General features: G+C 39.5%; 1 protein-coding gene across 6 annotated transcripts in view; it reads right to left on the reverse strand.

The window, feature by feature from the left end:
• The window catches only part of CHRDL1 (chordin like 1), a 112,315-nt gene that overhangs the window by 71,001 nt on the left and 14,597 nt on the right, over positions 1-26,717 (reverse strand). For all 6 annotated transcript variants that reach the window (XM_061177666.1, XM_061177665.1, XM_061177662.1 and 3 more), the window contains exons 3-4: positions 17,288-17,400; positions 14,623-14,716 (exon numbers count right to left, since the gene is read on the reverse strand). In XM_061177666.1, coding sequence (XP_061033649.1) covers positions 14,623-14,716; positions 17,288-17,400 — 207 coding nt within the window. The remainder of the gene's footprint in view (positions 1-14,622; positions 14,717-17,287; positions 17,401-26,717) is intronic.

The raw sequence follows: 26,717 nt of genomic DNA on the forward strand, positions 1-26,717 counted from the left end.
TGCTGTAATGATCTCTTTATGCCTGTCTCCTCCACTAGATTGTGAGCTCCTTGAGGCAGGGACTCTGAAACCTCAGCACCATACATGGGACCTGGCCCCAAGCTTCTACTCAGTGAAATGAATGAATGAAGGAGTAAATGAATGAATGAGTAGACGTGCACCATCAACTCTGGTTGGCAGGAGACTCCCTTTTCTGGGCTTCTCTGGGTGAGGCTGCTATCCAGTGTTTCTCAATAGGGTCACCACTGGAATTTCGGTGTTCCTACTCCTTCACTGCACTGTGTTCCTACTCACTGTGAAACATTTAGCATCCCTGGTTCCCGCCCACTAAATGCCAAGGACATTCCCCAATCACTGTGATGACCAAAACAGTTCCTCAACATTTCCAAAGCCACGAGGGTGGTAGGGTGATCCTCCCTGGTTGGGAAGCAGCGCTACAGCCATGGTTTCTGCCCCTGATCCCGGTGGTCTGAGAGGCCCCCTGCAGTACGGTCATGCTGTGCTCCTGCACAAGGTGCTGGAGGACGGGCTCCAGCCAGAATGTGAATTAGTAAGCAAGTCGGGAGTGAAGCAGCCCTGGCCTGCTAACAGGAATTATGGCAGCCTAATCAGCACACAACAGTACAAAGAATCCTGCTCAATGTTTTTATGACTGGGGGCAGCGGGAGGGGTCAGACCTAACCACACACACACACAAAAAAAAAAACCCTTAAAGCTTTCAAGGCAGCCCAGAGATTGTTACTTTGTCTCTGAGTGCATTCTCAGCATTGCCCCCATGTTTCTGGCAAGGCTCACTCTACTTTGAAAACATCAGCATTACTGGGCATCACCCTCACTCAGGGCACCTCTGAAAATCTAATTAGAAAGAAACAGAAAAGAAAGGCAGAGGTGATGCCATTTATTTTACCCTTCTGCCTGACACTCATTAAACCTGTCACCTGTTTCCTTTAGACACCCCACAGCTTTCTTTTTTTACTTTTTTTTTTTAGTTTTATTTTATAACCATTTAAAAAAAATTGAAGTGTAGTTAATTTACAATGTTGTGCTAGTTTCAGGTGTACAGCAAAGTGATTCAGTTTATATATATATATTCTTTTTCAGATTCTTTTCCCTGAGGCCGGAGACATATGGTCAGTGCCTGGGCACGCGGCCGCTGTCATTGGGCTCTACGGGAACAAGTACCGAGTTTCAGGCTTTGCCCGCATTCTCTCTTAGCGATGCAATCTGGGGACTCAGGATTTAAGTTCTTTCTCTCCCCTGCTGTACACTGCCTTGCATATATATATATATATATATACCTCTTCATACTTTTCAAAGCAATTTCACACATCCACTTGGTTTTCACTGTCAATGCAAACCTTCAGAGAAGGTAGGAATTATCACTCTCATTTTGCAAGTTGAGAAAACAGGCACAAAGACGCTAACCGGCTCTGTGAAAGTCCCACACTGAATTAGGGGGAGAGCAGGGTTAGACCCCATCTCTTCACTGGCTGTGTGCCTTCCTGCCTCCCCCACCTTGATAGCACAGTACAGCCTCACCTGGGGGGAGGGAATGCCGTACCCATACAACCGGAGCTCTCTCTCCATCCCAAATGTGGTCCTGATTCTGGAAGCCAAATGGGCCCTCTAGTCAGTGATACAGACCTGAAGCCAGATGGCTTCATCCAGATGCCAACACACTGGTGCACTCTGCAGCTTGGAAGTCAAAGCCCCAAATGCCCCCAAATGCCTTCTTCCTAGTTCCAAGGGCATACCTGAAGGACAGAGGGCACACCCTTCTCCAGACTTTGGTATTCCTCTGCTTTGTGCAAAAACAAGCAGACAAAACCCATACCAAACCAAACCACACAACAAGAAGACCAAAATAATATAGACAAGTAAACAAAAATAGTAGTTCCCAAACAGCCATAGGCACATACACAGTCTTCTGCTCGATTGCAACATTTAAAGGTCTTCTGGTCACCTTTTGCCTCCAATCATAATCACCAAAACAAATGAAAATGTAGTGCCATTTAAAAATATGTTATGCTGGGAAATACAACTGACACACCTAAAACATAAATGTACAGTTGAATTGAGGATTATAAAGCCAACACCCTTGTAACTACCACACAGGTCAAGAAGGCTCCATCCCTCCCCACTGGAGGTAACCACAATCCTGACTTTTGGGACAATCACTGCCTTGCTTTTCATTATAGTTTTATTACATTTATGCACCTCCCTCAACAATATAGTTTAGTTTTGTCTGTTTTGAACCTCATGTTAACTGAATCTCATTACACGCATTTGTGCATGTCGGGGCATCTTGTTCTTACTCAGCGTTAAGCTTGAGGTATAATCTACTGACTTTCAAAAGACTTCTGCTCTCCTTATTTAAGCCTGGAAATCCTTCCTTGTACCTAACTTTTTATGCTGAAGCTCATTTTTGCCCACTCTCCCCGTTTGGAGATGGAAGGAGAAAGCTGATCAGCATCCTCTAAGACCCATTTATCTTTCTGAAATTTGTTGAAGTCCCTTTAGTCTTTCTTTCACCAGGCTCAGTAATCACACTTTTCCTTCAACATTGCCTCATAGGTTTGATACTCTAATCCTCTAATAATCTTTCTAATAAAACCATACTGTATAGCTCCAGACATGATTGCCCTCAGAAAGCAATCTCAGAGGAGGCCCTTTCGGAGATGTACTTCTCCAGGTAAAGGGAAACAGGGATACAGTTCTACCCCTAAGGATTTCTCCAAAAGATAACAAACCTGCCAGTAATCAGCTCCTAATACGTGATGCTCTCTGAAGTTCCCTGGGAAACATTAATAATGAATATGTCTGTCTTGCAAAACCCAGCATTTCACACAGTCATTACTGGCAGTTACTGCTTGTCAGACCTGTCATTGTCAAAGACAATGCGGTCTCTGCAGTCTTCCTAATCCTATGAAAAATATTCTCAGAAAACCATTTGCTAGATTCTTCTAAGACCCCTTGGTTATCTCCTGACTTTGCTTTCTCATCTCTACCACCAGCCTCTTCTCAAATTTCTTTTCCATTCTTGTCCCCATTTAAAAAAGAGACATGCTACAACATGGATAAACCTGGAAGACATTCTGCTAAGTGAAATGAGCCAGGCACAAAAGGAAATATACTGTATGATTCCACTTATATGAGGTTCCTAGAGGAGTCAAATTCACAGAGACAGAAAGTAGAATGGTGGTGGCCAGGAGCTGGGGGAGGGGGAAATGGGGAGTGGTTTATAAGAACGGAGTTTCAGTTTGGGAAGATGAAAAAATTCCCGAGATGGATAGTGGTGATGGTTGTACAACAATGTATGTGTATTTAATGCCACAGAACTGTACAATTGAAAGTGATTAAAATGGGAAATTTTGTTATATATACTTTGTGACCATAAAATTTTTCAAAAATAAAAAAGAGATTTTTTAAAAAGAAGGAAGGAAGAGGGGGAGGGAAGAGGGAGGAAGGGAAATAGAGAAAGAAAGCGAGGAAAAAAGCAAGCCACATTCTCCTGGCCCTCTTGCTCCCTAACCCTAACCCCCATTTCTCTCCTATTAAAATACTAAAGGAATACCGCTTATAAAAGGTAGGGTGGTGAGCGTGGACTCTGGTTTGGCCTTAGATCCCTGAAGGCAGGATCTTGTGAATGTGAAGAATTCAAAGCTGCATGAATTTGCTAAAGGAAAGAAAATCGAGCTTGCAGGGACACTCACCTTATCTCTCTGTTTTAAAAGTAACCTCTACTCCCAAGTTTGATGTCTTTCCTTTTCTCCCCAATTAAAAAAAAATCCAACCAACCTTCTTCCTCCCCCTCCTGCAGACAACTTTGATTTATCCCTTTCTTTAAAGATACAGTACATACACTTCATAGACTCTCTCCAATTCAGGGAGTACAGCCCTAAAAAAAACAGAAAAAAACCCCTGTTTCAGCAGTCACATATCTATTGCTGGACCACTTCCCACTCTCTGGGTCTTAACGTGTATGTGGCGAAGACAAAAGACAACACATCAAGATATCTCTCAAATAGACTACTTCATGGCCAAAAACATGGAGTCCTGTGAGGAGGTAGATTTTGGAACAGATTTTAATAACTGTTACCCTCAATCTGCCAGTTTCTACAATCACTTTTAGGGAATAGCTGACGGTGTAAAAAATCTAGATACAAAAATCAGAGGAAAATCAGTCTAATAAAGGCTGCTATTTATCTTAGTGGCTGCAAATAATCTGGTAAATCTTTTGGGCTATAGTTATTTTGCATCCAAAACCCTGAAGTGAAACCCTTTGGCTCTAGACAACAGATAGCAAGGATATTTGGTTACTTCTGAAACATATTGGTTTTAAGTTAAGAACCCCAAAGTGAAAAACTTGAGAGTTAGCAACTCATCCTAGAAACCACTGTGTCTTCTGCCACGAATAAAGAACTTATCCTTGATATTACAGAGAGGCTTGGTCTCTGCAGGGCTATGGGGAAGGTAAAGCCTGATTCCCTAGGCTCCTCCTTCACCCCTAACCCCCACCCCCACCCCAGCCCCTGCCCCTGCATAACTCTTCCAGGTACCCAGGTTAGTGGCCTCAGGATCTTCCCCCACTCACCCACCCATTCACTACCATCAGATTCTGCTTTCTAGATCCTGTGTGCTAGTTAAATTAAAAATGATTAATAAGAGTTATCACCTCCAAAGATAGATGAATTTATCAAGAATCAAAGTCTGAATTCAGAAGATGAAGCTGTAAGATTTTAATAGCATTTCAGGTTATCAGGCAACTTGGCAGGGAAGTAGGGTGGGGTGGGAGAGGGGGAGCCTGACACAATGCTGGCTGGACAGGTCACGGGAAACCAAGGTAATCATCTCCTGCTCTGCTTACTCAGAAAGCAGGCCCTGGTTTCTGGATCAGCCCTGCAACCAGGAAGAAAGCTCACTAAAGGACATTTTACTAATCCTTTCCTTAAAATACCCTAGATGTGACTCTTATTTCAAACTAAGTTGAAAACAGACTAAGCTGAAAACACTGATTTTATTTCAAACTATGTTGATTGCTTTTCCCTTTGAGAGTTTCATTTGTTTATCAACAGAAATTCCTGGGCTAATTCCGAGAAATGCCATTCATTTCTCGCCAACAACAAGTCACGGACAATGGGTGGGGTAGAGGGGTGAGCTCCCCACGGAGGGTCCTTCTTTCTGGACCTGACAGCCAGGGGCTCTGAATGTGGAAGATGGCAGAAGAGAAAGGCTCTGGGTGGGAGCTCTGGGAAAGCAGGGAGACCAGCCAGAGGGAACAGTGAGTACATGTTACTGCGGGGTTGGTCCTGGAGGAGTGTCACATAGGCAAAGTATGTTTCTGGGGGTGCCTGTGCTCCCCATTATCAGAGAAACAATGTTGTCAAGTTGCCCCCAGCTCTCTGCAGATGCACAGGGCCTTGCCCAGGATCTTGCCCAGGACTGCTCTCTGCAGGCAGTGCTCTCACCTCAAGATCTCCCCTGGGCCCTGTTACCATAGTGCCGTCCCCCATCCAAGTGTAACAGAATTACTTGAGGTGCTTGTTTAAAATGCAGAATACCCACTACAGCTCAACTGAATCAGAATTTTTAGTGTAGGGCCCGGCAGTCTGCATTTTATTAAATCCCTTTAAGTACACTAAAGTTTAAGTAACATTAATTTAGGGTCTTGTTCTAAAACGGCTTGCTACTCTAATGAACTTCTCCAAACTAAGATACTGTATTTACCAAAGCTTATTGCTATAATATAAACAACTTTTAGAAATTGAATGGCATAATCCAAGACTTCCTAAAACATATAATAAAGAACACTAATCCTGCTAATAAGTACTCTACAAAAAACAGGTCCCATGGCTCAATAAGTTTGGAAAATACTTCATCCCATACACTCACTTACAGATTCATAGTGCATATTAACATACTAAAGGCTTTGAGAAGCCCTGCATTAAAAGAAACCTGTCTAACTTTCTCTAATCCAGAAACCCTCAAGTTTATTTGACCATATAAATGTTTTCTCTAGTTAACCCTATTAATTGTCCCATAAAATTGTGTTCCTTGCAGCAAACTTTGGGAAACAATGTCTTAACCCAGAAGAATGATTGTAATGGTGGAGGTTTCTTAAATATAGCAAGCACGTGGGAGATTTATTTGGGACAAATGGGGCTTTTCAGTATCCCTCAATGATGTGCCACCTTCTTCACCTTTACGTGGGGCCAGCTTTGATTAACGTCCATTGAAAGAAATAGAAGAGTTCTGCTCCACCATGACAGAAAGCCATAGTTTTCCTAAATGTCTTGTTCTTGTATGGCATAAGAGCTTCTGGAATGCTAACAGGAAATCACATTCTTTTTAAAAAAGGAACTAAATCCCCAGGGTTTACCAGAGACAAAAATCACCTCACCTGGCAGAAGGCAAGTGGGATGCCACTTTCCTGGAGAAGTTTTAACCCTTTATACCCTGCAGTGTTCAAAGACCAAGTGTATGAGGAAAACAATGGAAATAAACCATGGAAGACAGTGAAAGAGGTCTAAGAGGTAAGACGGCAGTCAGTATAGACATGGAGGATCTACTCATCAACAGTGAACATCTCTGTGGCCACCTCTCAATAATCAGTATAAGAATGCTAACAGTGATAATAATAATAATAAAGTAAAACCTCTGCTATCCAGAGACCAACATTCCAGAATCCTCAGGCTTTTGGATAGCTCTAGACCCAGAAAGAGTTTTTATTAATATACCAACCTTTTGGGAATTCCCTGGCAGTCCAGTGGTTAGGACTCTGCACTCTCACTGCCAAGGGCCTGGGTTCAATCCCTGGTCGGGGAACTAAGATCACTCAAGCCATGTGGCACAGCCAAAAAAAAATACCAATCTTTTGCAGGCAAAGAAATGACCCTTGATCAATCATCTTGTATACTATGGCTTTTGTAGTTCCCTTACAAAAAAGGGAAAAGAATATGCTAATTAGCTGTTACTATGTAAAAGGAATTGATCTTTTTCAATCAAACCCAGGAGGCAAGTGAATACAGAATTCAGAAAAGAGCAAAAGGAACGAGCAGAGCACAGTGGAGATTAGACATGGATGATGGCAACAGCAGCAATCAGAAGCAACCATGAGGATGGCAGCAGATACTCAAAGAGATGAATCAAAAGAAGATGGGATAGCTTTAAAATTTGGGAGAGATTTCTCAATAAGTTAAACATAAAATTACCATATGACTCAGCAATTCCACTCCTAGGTATATACCCAAAATAATCGAAAACATATGCCACACAAAAACTTGTACATGAATGTTCATAGCACTATTCACAATAGCCAGAAGGTGGAAACAACTCAAATGCCCATCAACTGATGGATAAACAAAATGTGGTATATCCACACAATGAAATATTATTCAATCATAAAAAGGAATAAATTACTAATACGTGCTACAACATGGATAAATCTTAAAAACATTATGCTAAGTGAAAGAAGCCAGATGCAAAAGACCACATATTTTATGGTTTCATTTATATGAAATGTCCAGAATAGTAAAATCCATAGAAACAGAAAGCAAATTAGTGGTTGCCAGAGGGCTGGAGCAGAACGGGTAATGGGGAATGACTGTTTCACAGGCACAGGGTTTTGTTCTGGGGTGGTAAAAAAATTTCAGGAACTAGGCTAGTGGTGATGATTGCAGCAACATTGTGACTGTTCTTAATGCCACTGAATTGTACACTTTAAAATCATAAATTTTATGTTATGTGTACTTTACCACAGCTAAAAATAGATAACCCTCCCCCTTGAACTTTTGCCCTTAAAAAAAACAAACAACTGGAGGGAGCAAAAAAGGCCTGTCTACCTGATTCCTAAAACACTGGAAGTCACAGACATGGAGACAGACATAGTCCTAAAAGTAGACTCCCTTTTTATATAAATGCACCAGAACACAATGTGCAGACAGGCCAGCGATTACAGACCAAAAAACAGATTCAGAGTGGCTGAGTGACTTGCAACCCTCACTCTAAACTGTCCAAGGCCAAATGCCATATAGCTACCTCCTATCTTATGTAGTCTGTTTCTGCTATAGTATAGATTTGTGTAATCCAAACTTGTTCATGTGCGAGTGGTAGATAAGAGAATGATGTTGATATAAAACAGAAATTGCATTGGTTCATACATAATTTTTCTTAGCAAATTCATATTTTGTACCATCAAGTGACAGCAACTGAATGCCAAGTACACTAACACAACTGAAATCAGCGAACCATGAAGGAACACAGTAGTCTATCCTATTCCTGTTCACCTCACATTCTCCCTCTTGGCTCAGTTTGGCCGTATGCTTGGTCTTCTAAATGCTTATCACATGATTCTTTCTGATCTTGTGCATTTTTCTCTTGTCTCTGTAACTCAGCGGCCTCAACCTTTCCTTATACCCCCTTCCTTCAAGCTAAAGTCACCATTTTAAAGGATGAAGTCTCTACTGACTGTAACATTCTTTTTTTTTTTTTTTTTTTTTTTTTTAATTTTTATTTATTTAATTATTTACGGCTGTGTTGGGTCTTCGTTTCTGCGTGAGGGCTTTCTCTAGTTGCGGCAAGTGGGGGCCACTCTTCATCGCGGTGCGCAGGCCTCTCACTATCGCGGCCTCTCTTGTTGCGGAGCACAGGCTCCAGATGCGCAGGCTCAGTAGTTGTGGCTCACAGGCCCAGCCGCTCTGCGGCATGTGGGATCCTCCCAGACCAGGGCTCGAACCCGTGTCCCCTGCATTGGCAGGCAGATTCTCAACCACTGCGCCACCAGGGAAGCCCTGTAACATTCTTTATTAGAAATCTAAGATGACTTTTTAAACCACGCTAGTATTTTATTAGTACAGTTGTTTTATTAGTACTCTAGTTACAAACTTGCATAAGTTTAGAGTTGTTTGCTCCAATCCTGTTTTTTCCTTAAGCTTGTTATTTTTCAGTGTACAGTTTTGCAGAATGGGAGGATTTTCAGAAAAGCACATATTGCATTATAGCAGAAATGCCTGTATTCACTAGCTAGCTCACTACCCAACTCCTGCTGAGAGAGAAATGGCATAGGGCTTCCAGCATCTCCTTATGGGAGCACACAGACTATAGTGCATCTGTGGAAAGCTTATTTCCTTACCCTGCCTGGAATGTGAAAGACTGGGGTGAGGAGTGCCTCTCTTGGCAAAACCACACTGTCACTCTCTCTATTAAAACCATATCATAGAACTAAACCTCTTCATACCTAGCCGAAAAGGAAACACTGGATTAGGTCTCTGGTAACAGATCAAATCAGATATTTTGGCAAATTTATAACAGCTCTTTAATGACCTGGGAATGTTGGAATACCTCTAAGGGAACCCAAGTTTATTCATTCTGAATAGCAAATTCTTAATGGAATGGCCATTTCAGAAAACTGTTAGTGGGGCTTCCCTGGTGGCACAGTGGATAAGAATCTGCCTGCCAATGCAGGGGACACAGGTTCGATCCCTGGTCCGGGAAGATCCCACATGCCGCGGAGCAACTAAGCCCGTGCACCACAACTACTGAGCCTGTGCTCTAAAGCCCACGTGCCACAACTACTGAGCCCACGAGCCACAACTACTGAAGCCCACAGCCTAGAGCCCATGCTCTGCAACAAGAGAAGCCACCGCAATGAGAAGCCCGCACACTGCAACGAAGAGTAGCCCCCCGCTCACCGCAGCTAGAGAAAGCCCGCATGCAGCAACGAAGACCCAACACAGCCAAAAATAAATAAAATAAGAATAAAAATAAATTTTAAAAATAGAAAGAAAACTGTTAGATAATATCGTGATTTAGGCTCCTGGTCACTATAAAAGTCGTCTTTTGGTGATAAAAATTATACATAAAGAACAGAAGGAAGCAAGTCATATTCTTTCTCTCCCCCTTCCCCCTTTACCATTCAACTCCCCCAAAAGAGAAGATATGGAATTCCATTCCTACAAATCTTTCATCAGGGACAACAGAGAGTCCTGCTTAGAGACTGGGATGAATTTAATGACCTTTCTAACTCCTGTGCAGTCTTGACTTTTTCATTATGAATGTTCTACCTTCCGTGTAGCGCCAGCCTCTGGACCCAGTAGACCCCTGTGGTATGTGACCAAGACTTGATCTCTGCCATGGAGGCCTGGGAAAGTGCTGGAGAAAAAGTTTTCACTTGCTCTTCATGGGAATCGGTATCGATTTCTCTCTGGTAATTCTGGAAAAGCAGTCTGCATACTCTGATTTCCACGGTTCAGCAGGAACTACAGGAAACAACCTCAAATGCAGGTGAGAACCTTGGAAATTTCAGGGGGTTAAGAAGTTTAGAAAGCAAGAGCCCTGGGACACACAGAAACAGATAGGGGGTGAAGTCTCCTCTGTTCCCTCCAATGGAAGATGGGCTCTAGGCATGGCAGGTAGACCCTTCCCACAAAGTCCATCACTACCCAGTAAACACTCCCTGAAGTTGCTACTGCTGTAGGATAGTATGTAAAACCTTGCATATATGCCTTCCTTGTTTGTTTTCCCTTTTTGATATAGAACTTGTTCATCATCTTGGCTTTAAATATTCTATTTTTCAGTGAAGACGTTTTCATCACAGTGCCTTCCATTGGCTTAAGACAGAAAACTAGAGCCCCTTCCTTTGACCAAACATTCCTGTGGCCCTGAAGGCATGAGTTTCCTCATGTCTAATAATCATTGGAGTGGAAGGAATACAGAGGACTCATCACATGCATTGCCCTGTCTCAAAGCAAAACTGTGCCAACTCTCTCAGATGGGTGGGTAGCTTTTTATTTCCAGAAATATGCAGTAAAGAGACTAAAATTCTCTTTAGTCATTTATTCTAGGATTTAACAACCACTGTGTCCCAAAGTTCTTTCTTTTATCAAACTCCATTCTTCTCTGCTATGGTTTAAACCTGTTTATTCTTGTTTTATCTTCAACAGAAAAAAAAATAGCTGGTTTGCATTCCAGTTCCATATGGCATAGAGAGCACATGAGAAAAGGCCCTGCTATTTTCTGAACAAAGAAGAGTGAGAGACGAAATATAAAAGTAAACATAAATAAATAAATAAATAAAACTTTAAAACTGCAAAATCATCCTCAGAAACAAAAGGAAACTCTCTATGAAATAAAACACAGGCAAAAGTACAGCAATAAATGGGGGCCAAAGTGATATGGTCCACTGGCAGCTGGGACCAGATATAGACAGTTATATCCAGACAGCTGGGTAAGAACTATGGCCTATAAATGGCTTCCTATGTAAAGCTGGGGACTAGAGTCACACTCCTCACATGTAAACAGGGGCTGACATAGCTCTGCCCACCCAAGGTGGTTCCCTCACATGGACAGATTGCCCAAGATGGGCAACTGCAGCTGAGGTCCCAATCCAAGATCATTATCAGGGACTAGCCCTGCATAAGAAAACAGAGGTAGAAATAGACCATCTAGATATGAGGAAGCCCAAGGTGGGACACCAGCTTATGACCTGGTTTAGTGCTAAGTGAACTACAAGGCCTGAAACAATGCTACCACAAGAAAGGAAGGACTTATGCAAGAGAAAAACCCCACGGATGATGAGTTTTTAAACAAAAATTTTAGAAAACAAGGGGAAATCTGGAACTAAGAAAAGCTATCAAGAAACCCAATGAAAGTGAGAATTCACAGCTGAAACAAAATGGACATTTGAACAATCAGAAATGGACTTTAAATAAATATTTAAATACCTTAAAGAAACAAATAAGAGAATAAGACCCCAAGAAACAATAACAGGGGTTTATAAAATGGCAATTTGTAGATTTTTATATATCAATAATTCAAAATACAGTTATTGGGGAAAATACAGTTATTAAAAATAAAACAACAAATAAAACCCAACAGATAGTCTATATAGTAGGCATGAAAAAGCTGGAGAAAGAATTCATGAATTGGAGGACAGAGTTGAAGTAATATATCATTATAGGGAGTATTCCAATATATCATTAGGGGGAAAAATAAAGGAGACATTAAGAGACTCAGAGTGTAAATTAAATGAGCTGCAATGACATATACCAAAGACAAGATTAAGAATGAACAAACAGAGAGAAGGAGAGGTAATTTTCACAAAAATAATGACTTAAAATTGAAGAGAAATTTGAGTCCTTTGGCTGAAAAAAAAATCATGTGCTGAGCAGGCTAAATAAAAATAAATCATACATCAACACACCTCATTGTGTGCATCAAAGAAAACAGAATATTTAAAAGCTAGAAGAAGAAGAAGACAGATTACCTATGAAAGAACTATAATCAAAGAGCAGACTTCTTATCCACAAACAAAGGAAGTCAAGAAACCATTTATTAATATCTTCAAAGTGCTGAGGGAAAATAAACGTGCACCTATAATTTTATACCCAGCCAAATTATCATTCAAAAATGAGGGCAAGGGACTTCCCTGGCGGTCCAGTGGTTAAGACTCTGCACTCCCAATTCAGGGGGCCCAGTTTCGATCCCTGATCGGGGAACTAGATCCCACATGCATGCCACAGCTAAGAGTTCACATGCCACAACTAAGAAGTCTGCATGCCACAACTAAAAAAAAAGATCCTGCCTGCTGCAACTAAAGATCCCGTGTGCCACAACTAAGACCCAGCACAGCCTAAATAAATAAATAAATATTTTAAAAACATGAGGGCCAAATAAAAACATTTTTGCATATAAGGATTAGGGAACTTCAGTATCACTACCCACAGAAAGAACTGTTAAAGGTTACAGTTAACAAGAAAAATGAACTCACAAGGAAGTGACCTGCAAGAACAAGAAGGCAAAGGAAAGGAACAGCTGGTTTCTATACTCCATAAAATGGGCTTTTAAAGTCTTAAAGATAATGGTGTTTATTTCTTTCCATTTTATCTTTTCTGGGACTTATGACCTCAATTCTTTTAATACTTTCTTTTTCTCTCAAAAGAACTGCTAGCTTATACTTTCCCTTTTTCTCAGTAATTGCTTCCTGTTATGCAGCTGGGGTAGATGACAGCCATCTTCCACTCTGTGCGCTTCCACCCTATGCTCTGTGTCTGGGCCCTGCCCCAACCTCCTTCCCAGGAAAGAACAATTTCTGCACAGCCATTTAGATCAATTCCTATGACATTAGACCACTTTTAGAGACTTCTGGGATAAGAAGCTTTTATAAGGCTATTTGACAGGCAACCTGCCAGATGAAAAAAAAGAAAGAATCCTCCCATACTACACCCTTGTAATCCAGTTTAAATAGAAGAAGCAAATAAACACACACAAGAATGGTAAACTTCATTTAGGGATTTATTTTATTTCAAAGGACAACTTTTAGGTTGATGATATGCCAAGTCAGTCTCTCATATCCTGAAGCATATACTATGGTCACCAATACTCAGAATGATAAACCTGTGACATGGCATGATCTTTTGCCATCTGGGAAAGAATCCCAAAGAATCAGAGTGTATTTACCAATGTAAGAAAGTATAAGTTATAAAGGTGGTGACAAAAAGGGCTTGGGGGTTTCTTCTCTATTCAACAAAATCTCCATCCCTGTAACATTTCAGTTAACCGAGTTGTCACTGAACCTCATTCCTAGCCTCATTCCTACCATTTTTGCCCTGACACTTTTGGTTTCTCTCTTGTAAGTTCTGGAAGTTCCTCACTACTTTTAAAAAGCACCATTTATGCCAGAGGCTAGTGGTTCTTCATGTTTTTAGGGTCATGAACACCCCTTTAGGAATACCAATAAAGCTATGGATCTTCTCTAAAGGAATTTACACACATACATTGTTAAACCAAAAACTGCAAACAATTTTAAAAGGTTTGCTAACCCCCCCCAAAGTCCACCCATGGACCCCAACTCTGTCCTCAAGGGAAACAGAATCAACTCACAGGACTACAAAGCTTCTACTACCTAGATGGCAAGATGATCACTTACCTAGGACTGCTGTCAGGCCCATGGGCATTCTCTGAATCATTCCGTGCTTGCATGCCTCTGGTGTGGGAGCCAGGCCCCAGACGTGAACAAAGTGTCACTGAGACAGCCCCTGCCTCAAACACCCTAGCCACAAACCATGAAGGTAGACGTCCTAATAGCCTTGGGAAAAAGTCTGCCTGCCTTCCCCTTAGCCTTGCTCTGAACAATGTATACATAATAACTGTACAGTCTGGAGCAGGCAGGCAGCTTTATACTGTCATAAACCCCACTGGTTCAGCTCCTTTGATTTTTTGAATAGCCCCTCATCATTTAGAAGCTATGCTCAAATGCAATTCCAGCACTAATTGTGTAGGACACGTGCCTCCATGCTACAACTCCCCTGGTGTCTGCTGCCCACGGCAGGAAGAGGCTGTTTATGGAAGAAAAATCTCTGGGCCACAATTCCCTTCCCCCAGTTGACATCCACCTTCAAATGATTAAAAGCCTAATGAAAATCTGTTACTGGGTACCCAATAACTTATTAGAGCCTTGAATAGCCCACTTGGGCTATAAACAGTATTTAGAGGCTGGTGCACGCGCTGCCTGAAAGTGTCCTATTGTTATTCCTGTCTGGAAGTTTCCCCTTCTGGGGAATTAGGGAAAAGGGGTGGGTTGGTGGAAGAGGGAGAGCCAGGAAAGAAAGAGGCAAACTGGTTTACCTGGGCAGCGAGGGCAGCAAAGATGAGGAATATGCACGGGAGAGAGGCAATGAAGGCTTGGACATCTAACTCGGCTGCAAAGCACATTCCCGTTCTGAAAGAGAGAGGCAACAACAATAACAAAATAAGTGTTTTTCAAGGTCACTGGGATCATGCCAGTTTGGGAAACAGTCATGCAGGGACTCACCCAGACAGTGAATAACACATTCCCGAGAAACTGAATGAAATCAGCATTTTCTTTCCTTTTCTCATCACTAGCACCTCCGCTGGGTTGGTTGATAGCTTACGGGCATAATTTTCTAAGGATCACTACTGCCCCAGTTTTCAAAGCCTCCCACAATTACTGGGAGGCTTCTTCTGACTTGGCTCTGTGACGTTTCTACCATTCCCCAGTTCTTCACGTCTTTTCCAAGAGCCTAGTGTGATTTCATAATCACCTGCCCAATGTCATGGAAGGAAGGGATTAATGAGCAATGGGTCCCTTGAGCTGCTACCCACCCCTGGGCAAGGAGGTAGCCCTAGCACATGGATCCTGGATTCCACATAACTCTGCCTTGGTCCCGAAGACTGAGAACAAGCTAGAGTTTGGAATTGAACTGATTAGCTACTATGACTGGGGGAGGGGGCGACTGGGTCCCTGCCTGATTTACAATGACAAGATCCCTAGCTCTGACAGCTTTCAGCCATTGCTAGAACAAAGGAAGACTTTGGAAATCAATTTTGCATGAACATTTTCCATCTATAATTCATTTGAAGTATGGGTTACTTGTATCCATCAGGCTCTTGTGGGGGGGAGAGGGTAATGAAGAGGATGTAGAGAGAAGACGCCTAGCACTTGAGCCATTGGCATTGGGATCACAGTAACATTTTCACTGCCCTGCAGATAGCAAAGCCTCAGCCCCCAAGGGTTAGCTGTCCATTTCCAATGCGCTGGGCCAAGAATCTGACACAATCATGCCATACCAGGCAGTTAATCAGTCTCCAGATGCTCTATTTAATAACTGCCCTAGCTATTTAAAGAGGCAGGCTTCTTTTACCCAAATTTGAATCACCTTATCACAAATCTTTTTCTTTTCTCATGTATTTTCTAGAATAAATTTTTGGAGCATTGCGTTTGGAAACACCACGGAGCCTCCTTACATGTCACAGTCCTCAGAGCCAGGTGGTGTCATCTTGAAGCGAGACCACCAAAGCATATCAGAAATCACTGCACCTGGCTGAGGTCCCAACTGATTCCTCCTTAATGCCTTATACTGATTTCTGTTCTAGAGTTAATAGATTAATAAAAATAATAACCATAATGATAGTGATGTTATGCAGTTAGCATTTCTCGAATATTGACTGTGACCAAGCACTGTTTTAGGTGACTGAGATGGATTAGTGAATTTAATCCTTACCATAACCCTATGAAATAGGTAATACCATTATACCATTTTAAAGGAGAAGAAGTTGAAGGAATCTCAGAGAGGTTACATAACTTGCTGAACATAACACAGCTCAGAAGTGGCAGAGCCAGGCTTGGAAACTTGGTCTGTCTTGATTCTAGAGCCCTGTGGCCTGTTGAGACCACCTAATGTTGCCTGAAGGTTAGGTTTCCACAGGCTCAAAATTCTGAAAGCCCAAGTTTCTATTCAAATGGCAAAAGAATCAGGCTTGCAAGTGAATGCTCCTGTTCTACCTGGGCACTAGCGAGGAGTTGCAGTTCATCCATGAGGTCTCAAGTGAGAGGCTAGTCTTGAAAATTCTTTCTATATGTTCAGAATTCTCAATCCTCAAGGCCTAGTACAAGGCCTCCTTTCCCAATTGGCTTAATGCATTGGTTCTCTACCAGGGGCCATTTTGCTCCCCAAGTAACTTTGGCTATGTCTGGAGACATTTTTGGTTGTCACAACTGGGGTTGGTGCTACTGGCTCCTAGTGGATAGAGGCCAGGGGTGCTGCTAAATATCCTACAATGCACAGGACAGCTCCCGACAACAAGAAATGATCTGTCCCCAAGAGCCAACAGGGCTGAGGCTGAGAAACCCTGGCCTAGTATATGATGGTAGAGGCTTGTTTGGAAAGATGCACCATAGCTGTGGTCCTGGGTCAGGGCCATGGAACGATGGGACTACCTGCTTTGTCTATTGCAAAGATGGCATTTAAGCTGTCCAAATGCCTCTTTGAGTGACTGGACTGGAGCCAAGGCCAAGTCAAGAGAACTCAAATCCTCACAAGGTACAGGCCAAGGTTTCACAACCTCAATCCTAATTACAGTCATTGGCTGAAATAACATAAAATACACTCTCCATATGAACCAGTTTATAATCTGTCCTAATCTCTTCTCTAAAGGCCAGTCTTGAAAGTGGTATTCAAAAATGATACTGTCTCACAATCCAGGCATTATATTGAGCTTTTTCCTCCACTCCACTTTTTCCATGTCCTATATCATTTGGCTAAGAGACCATTAAGTATCCATCTATAGCAAATACTCATCGAGATCCCATGAAAATCAAGCCAAAAGGCAACAGAAGAAAAAGACAGGAGATGTGTATTTTTCCTTACAATCTGCTTCCTAACTTCTTTTACGTTTTTATCACTCATGCTCCCTGGCCATCTAGGCACTTGAAAGCATCTCTGCATGCTGAGGAGCAAAGTAGGAAATCAAATGCCATCGGAGATTGTACCTCAGAGCAGATGCAGTTCACGCAGTAAACCAACCCATAAGGTTCCAGGTAAGGATGCCATCTCTCACCCACTCTGTACTTCTTGTCTTGAAACACACAATATGTCTCTGAATCTGTGAGGGAGGAGATAGAATATGCCGGTTAGAAAACATGGACCAATCACAAAATCCAAAGGCAATCACAGGTTCCATCCATTTTAGTGTACATCAAGAGAAGAGGCATAGGGAATATTTATAGAACCCCTATGATGGCTCAGTATTTTACATGCTTTCCTTATTTGATTCTACAATGACCCAGTAAGGTAGGCACTATTAGTCTCATTTTATAGGTGAAGGAAATCAGGAGTCATATAACTAGTTAGTAACTGACATGAGACTCAAACTCAGGTTTGCCTGACAGTGAAGCCAAAATCTTGACTACTGCTATTATAATGGTAAGATAAGGGAGCATGCCGTGTGTCATTTTGGAAAAGGTTGTGCTCCTTTGCTTTGGAAATGGAAGCTAAGGTCTGAAATGCTGATCTATCAGAACATTCTCAGAGCTGCCTGGTGGTGGTGTAGAGTGATGAACTAAACACATTGTGTTAGGTCCCTATAAAAGGCTTTGCTCACACATGCTAACATCATTCCATCATTAAACAAATATTTGGGCACTTGATCTTTGTTAGGCACTATGCTAAGTGCTGGGGATAAAACGCTGAGCAGAAACACACACAGTCCTTGTTCTCATTCAACGTATAGACTTCTTGCTTAAACAATTCTCAATTAACTAAAAGTAATGTCTCCTTCCCCTTTGCTGGAATATAATCTTTGATAGCCACAGCTTATCTTGTACCATAGTTACTTGAGCACATACTGTGTTACTTGTCTTATTTTACATCTCTCATTTCTCCATTAAGGTAAAATGTCCTCGAATGTAGAAAACATTTATTCTTCACTCTCCATCTATCACATGGCCCAGCACACTGTGGCCAATAAATGTAAGCAACTGACAAATGACTAGTAAATGAATTTCCAAATCATGTGGTTTGTCTTCCAATCCCATCCTTTTCTACCTCCTGCTTCCCATCCTCCTTCCCATCATACAAGGTCAAAATAAACTGAGACATCTCTTGTTGCAAACAAATTAATTTCCCCACACACTCCCCAGTAGATACTGCCTTGATGATCAAAATTGAAAGAATAAAGAAAAGACAGATAAGCAAGAAACAGGAAGAAGATATTTCCAACAAATAAATTATTAATATAAATACAGTGTTAGCATCTGGAATATTTTCCAATCATTCAAATCAATAAGTAAAGGACCAACCAATCCAATAGAAAAATGATCTAAGCACATGAAGAGCAATTTAGAGAAGAAATGAGAGCAGGCAATAAACAGGAAAATATGTTCAACCTCATTAGTAATCAGAGATTCAAATTAAAACTACACTGAGATAAATGCCTCAAGTGTCACTTATTGCTTCAAAGACCCTCTGTGATTCTTTCCAGCTTCCCACAAGATAAATTCAAATTTACTTTTCAAATCTTTATTTCCAACTTCTTCAGGATGATGAACTGGGAGTCAGAAAATCTGGGTCTGAATCCTAACTAGCTCTAGTTGTGTGGCATCGAGCAAGTCATTTAACTCTGTCAATCTCAATTTTCAGCATCTATGAAATACGGATTATATGTTTCTCAAGCAAATGTTGGAGAATTAGATAAAGCTCTTTGTAAATTATAAAGTGCTACAAAACGTAGAGTGTTATTCTATAATAATTGATTATTTTCTAATTAGAAAGGTAATGCCTGCTCAGTGTAGAAAATTGGAAAACACAGAAAAAGAAAAAATAAAAACGTAAAAGTATATAGAAAAAAAAGAAACATTCCATACACACAATTCCAGCACAATAAGAAACCACTTTTAATATGTTGGTAATTCATAAATAGCCTGTGGATTGAAGGAAAATATCAAAAGAGAAATTAGAAAGTATCTGTACTAAAAGAAAATAAAAACACAGCATATCAAAATTAGTGGGATTCAACTAAAGAAGTACTTAGAGGGAAATTTATATCACTAAGTACCTATATTAGAAAAGGGGAACAATCTCAAATCAATGCCTTAAGAAACTAGAAAAACGCAGAACAAAATAAACCAAAAGAAAATAGAAGGAATGAATAATAAAAAACAGAAGTCAATGAAATTGAAAACAAAATCAATAGAAAAAAATGAATGAAACCAAAACCTGGTTCTCTAAGACAATCAATAAAATTGATAAACTTCTAGCAAGACTAACAAAGATAAAAAGAGAGAAGATGCAAATTACTAATATAGGGACAAAAGAGAGGTTTTTATTATAGATGCTACAGATATTAAAAGGATAAAAGGGAGATATTATGAATAATTTTACACCAGTTAACATCTTAGATGAAATAGATGAATTATTTGAAAGACACAATTACCAAAGCTTACTCAAGGAAAGATAGATAATCTGAATAGTCCTACATCTTCTAAAGAAAGGCAAAGGAAGCAGCATAGCCAAAACAATTTTGAAAAAGAAAGATGTTGGAAGACACACACTATGTGATTTCAAGGCAATATAAAACTATAGTTTTCAAGATAGTGTGGTGCTGGAAAAAGGTTAGACCAATATGCCAATGGAATAGGATGGAGAGTCAAAACACAGACAAGGACCCACACTTATGGGTCTATTGATTTTCAACAGAGGCTTACCAAAAAACTGAGTAGAAAGTATGCAAAGTTCCCATATAGACCCTCTTCACCTCACCCCCACTTTTTCCTGGCATTAACGTCTTGCATTAGTGTGGTACATTTGTTACAATTAATGAACCGATACTGATATATTAATATTAAAGTACATAGTTTACATGAGAACTCACTCTTTGCATAGTTCTATGTGTTATGACAAATGTATAATGACATATATCCACCATTATAGTATCATACAGAATAGTTTCACTGCCCTAAATATCTCCTACTCTGCCTATTCATCTTTCCCCCACTCCACTCCCACAACTCCCGAAAACCACTGACTTTTTACTGTCTCTATAGTTTTGTCTTTTCCAAGATGTCATATAGTTGGAATCATAGGGTATGCAGTCTTTTTAGACTGGCTTCTTTCACTTAGCAATATGCATTTAAGATTCCTCTAAGTCTTTTCATGGCTTGACAGCTCATTTATCATTGAATAATATTCCATTGTATGGATGTACAGCTTGTTTCTCAATTCACCTGTTGAAGGACATCTCGGTTGCTTCCAATTTTTGGAAATTGTGAATAAAGCTGCTAAAAACACTTGTGTGCAGGTTTCTGTGTGGCATAAGTTTTCAACTCATTTGCATAATACCTGGGAGTGTGGTGGCTTTTCAAAGAACCAGTTTTTGGTTTCATTGATTTTTCTCTATTGTTTTCCTGGTTCACTTTCATTGATTTCTGCTTTAATTTTTTAAAATTTCTTTTCTTCTGCTTACTTTGGGTTTGATTTGCTCTTCTTTTTCTAGTTTTCTAAGGTGGAAGCTTAGATTATTGACATTAGGTCTTCTTTTTCCCTAATATATTAATTCTATGCTATAAATTTCCCTCTAAGCACTGCTTTCACTATATCCCATGAATTTTTATGAATTATATTTTTATTTTCATATAATACAAAATATTTTGAAACTTCACTTGAGACTTCTTTGACCTATGTGCTATTTGGAAGTATATTGTTTAATCTCTAAATATTTTGAGATTTTACAGGTATCTTCCTGTTACTGATTTTTAGTTTAATTCCAGTGTGTTCTGAGAGCATACTTTGTATAATTTATATTCTTATAAATTTGTTAAGGTGTGTTTTATGACCCATGAATGTGGTCTATTTTGGTGAATGTTTCATGTGAGCTTGAGAAGAATATGTATTCTACCGTTGTTGGATGAAATACTCTGTAGATGACAATTAGATCCAGTTGATTGATGGTGTGGTTCAGTTTAACTATACCATTACTGATTTTCTGCCTGCTGGATCCTGTTAATTACTAATAGAGGGGTGTAAAAGTTTCTAATTATAATAGTGGATTTGTCTGTATCTTCTTGCAGTTGTGTCAGTTTTTGCGTCACATATTTTAATGCTCTGTTAGGTATACACATAATTTTCCTTGCTCTGAAGTCTACTTTGTCTGAAAGTAATATAGTTACTCCCACTTTCTTTTGATTAGTATGTGTTAGCATGCTATATCTTTTTCCATCCCTTTACTTTTAATCTATATATATCTTTACATTTAAAGTGTGTTTCTTGTAGACAACATATAGTTGGGTCTTGTTTTTTTATAATCCACTTTGATAGTCTGTCTTTTAATTGGTGTATGTAGACCATTCACATTTAAAGTGATTATTGATACAGTTGGATTAAAACTGACCATATTTGTAATTATTTTCTATTCATTTCCCTTGATTTTTTTTTCTTTGTGTGTGTGTGTATTCCACGCTTTTCCTGCTTTCTCTGGCTTTATTTGAGTATTTTCTATTATTCCATTTTCTCTCTTCTCTTAGCGTATCAATAATACTTATTTTTTAAATTTAGTAGTAGTCCTAGAGTTTACAGTACACATTTACACTAATCTAAATCCACTTCCAAATAACACTATACTGCTTCACAGCTACTGCAGGTACTTTATAGTAGAGTATTCCCAATTCCTCTCTCCCATTCTTTATAAAATCGTTGTCATTCATTTCACATTTCCATCAACTATAATCACTCAGTACACTGTTGCTATTATTATTTTGAACAAACTTTATTCTGTTAGATGAATTAAGAATAAGAAAAATAAAAGATTTTTTCTTACCTTCATTTATTCCTTCTCTAACGCTCTTCCTTTCTTTATATAGATCTGAGTTTCTAACGTATATTATTTTCCTTTTTCCTGAAGAATTTCTTTTAACATTTCTTGCAAGGCAAGTTGATTGGTGAAAATTTCCTTCAATTTCTGTTTGTCTGAGAAAATCTGTATTTCTCATACACTTTTGAAGGACAGTTTTGCTGGATACAGAATTCTAGGTTGGTGGATTTTTTCTTTCAACGATTTATTATTTATTTATTTATTTACTTACTTACTTACTTATTTATTGCTGTGTTGGGTCTATAGTTTTCTACAGTTTTAGACGTTTTAGCCACAGCAATCAGGGAAGAAAAAGAAATAAAAGGAATCCAAATTGGAAAAGAAGAAGTAAAGCTGTCACTGTTTGCAAATGACATGATAATACATATAGAGAATCCTAAAGATGCTACCAGAAAACTACTAGAGCTAATCAATGAATTTGGTAAAGTAGCAGGATACAAAATTAATGCACAGAAATCTCTTGCATTCCTATACACGAATGATGAAAAATCTGAAAGAGAAATTAAGGAAACACTCCCATTTACCACTGCAACAAAAAGAATACAATACCTAGAAATAAACCTACCTAAGGAGACAAAAGACCTGTATGCAGAAAATTATAAGACACTGATGAAAGAAATTAAAGATGATACAAACAGATGGAGAGATATACCATGCTCTTGGATTGGAAGAATCAACATTGTGAAAATGACTATACTACCCAAAGCAACCTACAGATTCAACGCAATCCCTATCAAACTACCAATGGCATTTTTCTCAGAACTAGAACCAAAAATTTCACAATTTGTATGGAAACACAAAAGACCCCGAATAGCCAAAGCAATCTTGAGAAAGAAAAACGGAGCTGGAGGAATCAGGTTCCCGGACTTCAGACTATACTACAAAGCTACAGTCATCAAGACAGTATGGTACTGGAACAAAAACAGAAATATAGACCAATGGAACAGGATAGAAAGCCCAGAGATAAACCCACGCACATATGGTCCCCTTATTTTTGATAAAGGAGGCAAGAATATACAATGGAGAAAAGACAGCCTCTTCAATAAGTGGTGATGGGAAAACTGGACAACTACATGTAAAAGAATGAAATTAGAACACTCCCTAACACCATACACAAAAATAAACTCAAAATGGATTAAAGATCTAAATGTAAGGCCAGACACTATAAAACTCTTAGAGGGAAACAAAGGCAGAACACTCTATGACATAAATTCTCTGGCATCTTTCAAGATGTTCTCCTTGTCTTTGATTTTCTGTAGTTTAAGTATGATATGCCTAGGTGTAGGTTTTCTCATATTTATCTTGCTTTGTGTTCTCTGAGCTCCCTGGATCTGTGCTTTGCTGTTTGTCATTGCTTTTGGAAAATTCTCAGCCATTATTACTTCAAATATTTCTTTTGCTCCTTTCTCCTCTCCTTCTGGTATTCCTGTTACATACACGTTACACCTTTTGTAATTTTCCCACAGTTCTTGACTATTCTGTTGAATTTTTTAAATTTTTTTTTTCAGCTTGGGAAGTTTCTCTTGGCATATCTTTAGCTCACTGATTCTTTCTTCAATCATGGCCAGTGTACTGATGAGCTCATCAAAAGAATTCTTCATTTCTGTTACAGTGTTTTTGATTTCTCATATTTCCTTTTGATTGTTTCTTAGAGTTTTCATCTCTCTCTTTACATTGCCCATGTACTCTTACATTTTGCCTACTTCTTTCATTAGAGTTCTTAGTACCTTAATCTTATTTATTTTAAATTCCAAGCCTGATAATTTCAAAATATCTGCCATATCTGAGCCTGGTTCTGATGCTTGATTTTTCTCTTCAGATTGATTTTTTTGTCTTTTAGCATGGCTCGTAATTTTTTGTTGCAAGTCAGACACGATGTACTGGGGAAAAGTAACTGAGGTAAGTAGAGCATTAGTGTGAGATTCTATGTTAATCTAGTCAGGAGTTAGGCTAATTTTACTGTTTTTTTGTAGCCATGGTGTCAGAGGCTAAAATTTGCCTAGTGTCTTTGTTTATCCCCCCCCCCCCACTGTTTTTGGGATTCCCTAGTTCTCCTTCTTAAATAGTGTCTAAGGCTTGCAGTCCTTTCAATCTCCTGTTATTATACAGGACTCCAACTGATGTGGTAGTAAATTGTGGGGGAAGGAGAAGTGTTCTATAATTGTATAATTAGCTCTCAGTCTTTTAGTGATCCATGTCCCTGAGCTGTGACCTTCAAAAGTGCTAATTAACTTTGCTCCTCCCCATCAATGTAGGTGAGACAGGACAGTTAGTGGAGTTGGGTATATATTCCTTCTTCCAGGTTGGTTAGGCTCTGATAAAACCCAAATCAGGGACTTCGCTGGTGGCGCAGTGATTAAGAATCCGCCTGCCAATGCAGGGGACATGGGTTCAAGCCCTGGGCTGGGAAGATCCCACATGCCACGGAGCAACTAAGCCTGTGCACCACAACTACTGAGCCTGTGCTCTAGAGCCCACGAGACACAACTACTGAGCCCACATGCCACAACTACTGAAGCCCATGTGCCTAGAGCCCATGCTCTGCAACAAGAGAAGCCACTGCAAGGAGAAGCCCATGCACCAGAACAAAGAGTAGCCCCCGCTTGCCGCAGATAGAGAAAGCCCCCGTGCAGCAACAAAGACCCAACACAGTCAAAAAAAAAATAAAAATAAATAAATAAATAAATTTATTAAAAAAAAATCAGTTAGGCTCTGGTAAAATCACTTCCCTTGAGGCCAGGCCTTAGTTATGGAGAACAAAGAGCTCTGGGCTTATTTCAAAATGGTTACCTTTTCCCTCCTCTACCTGAAACAGTTAGGAATTTTTCACCAAACCTGAGAACCTGGTGGGGATCCTGGAAGTAAAACTCATGAAGAAAGAGTTTTTCTCTCCGAAGCTAGAACATGCTCCTTTGCCAGCAATTAGTCAATTACCTGCTAAGTGCTCCTACCAGGATCCATCAGTGGTAACTGTATTAGCCTGTCTTTCCAGTTTTCAGAGTAAAAAACACAAGGCAGTTTGCCCTGTGACCTCAGTTTTCTGATTCATTTAAGAGGAGTTGTTGATTTTCACTTCCTTAAGCTTTTTGCTTATGGGAGTGACAACTTCGAAGCTCTTTACATGTCAGACCAAAAACTGGAAGTTCTTTCTAGTCTCTAGTCTCTTTTCTGTGCGTAAAGGTGTATAAAGTTTTTTATTATAAAATTAACAGCATATACAATATATTGGGTTGGCCAAAAAGTTCGTTCCGTTTTCCCATTACAGTTTTCCCATTATGGGAAAACCTGAACAAACTATTTGGCCAACCCAATACATTTTGTAAACTACATTCTAAAATTAACACATTGTGGACGTTTTTGTGCCATTAAATATTTCCCCCATACCACATGCCTAGTAACATGATTCTCCACTAACACAGTTGAACCATAATTTCTTAACCCATCCCCTATTTCTTAACCCCTAAATAGGGGATGGGTTAAGAAATTATGGTTCAACTGTGTTAGTGGAGAATATCTAATTGTTTCCTTCTCTTTCTTTTTAAAAAAATTCCATGAAACATATCCTCGTATATAAGGACTTCCCTGGCAGTCCAGTGGTTAAGGCTCTGCACTTCCACTGCAGGGGGCCCGGGTTCGATCCCTGGTCAGGGAACTAAGATCCCACATGCCATGCGGTGTGGCCAAAATATAAATAAATTAAAAATATATATATTCTTGGATATAAACCAGTGTATGCAATACTGGTTATTTTCTTAATATAAATCCTTAGAAGTAGATTTATTGGGTCAAAGGTTTTCAATGCTTTTAAACTCCTGATCTACATTGTCAAGCTGCCTTCCAGAGAAGCTACACTAATTTATTTTCCAATTGCAGTGTGTCAAAATGTCCAACACAGGATATTTTAATTGCTTAAAACTTTGCAAATTTGGTGAGGGAAGTGGAAACAATATTTCTTTTTTTCTTTATCAGGAAGGTTGAATACATATTCATTTCTAGTAACTATTTTTATTTCCCCTTTTATGATATTACCATTATTATTATTAATATTGTTATATTAAGCTATATTCCTGGACTAAATGCAAGTGCTCAAAGCCATTTATTAATTAAAAGAACTCAGAAAAATCAAAATTACTTTGTAGACATAACTTGTATATTTTTCAGCCAAGTCTTAGGAATACAATTTTCTTGGTACACACACAAATTAGACTTCTGCTCCATGGTGTTCTAGAATGGAGTAGGAAAGATTTTTAACAATCCCTGCATCTTTAACTGAGGAGAGACAATCACGAATTTCCCAAAACAAACATCTAAATGAGGCACCTTTTGCAAACTTCCACATGTTGGTGAGAGGAGAATGACTGTTTCTCTATAATAAATTTATAATCTAAATGACAAACACCTAAGTTATTTGTATTTCATATATACAACTTATCTAGACATTTCAAAAAGAATCTGAGTATATACTTAGAAGCAAATCCATGAAGGAGCCTACTTAAGTGGCATTATTAGGCTAGCATAAATTGTCTTACTTGTATGGTTCTTCAGCCACTTACCTT

Source organism: Eubalaena glacialis, chromosome X (genome assembly GCF_028564815.1).
Source record: "Eubalaena glacialis isolate mEubGla1 chromosome X, mEubGla1.1.hap2.+ XY, whole genome shotgun sequence".
Lineage (NCBI taxonomy): Eukaryota > Metazoa > Chordata > Mammalia > Artiodactyla > Balaenidae > Eubalaena > Eubalaena glacialis.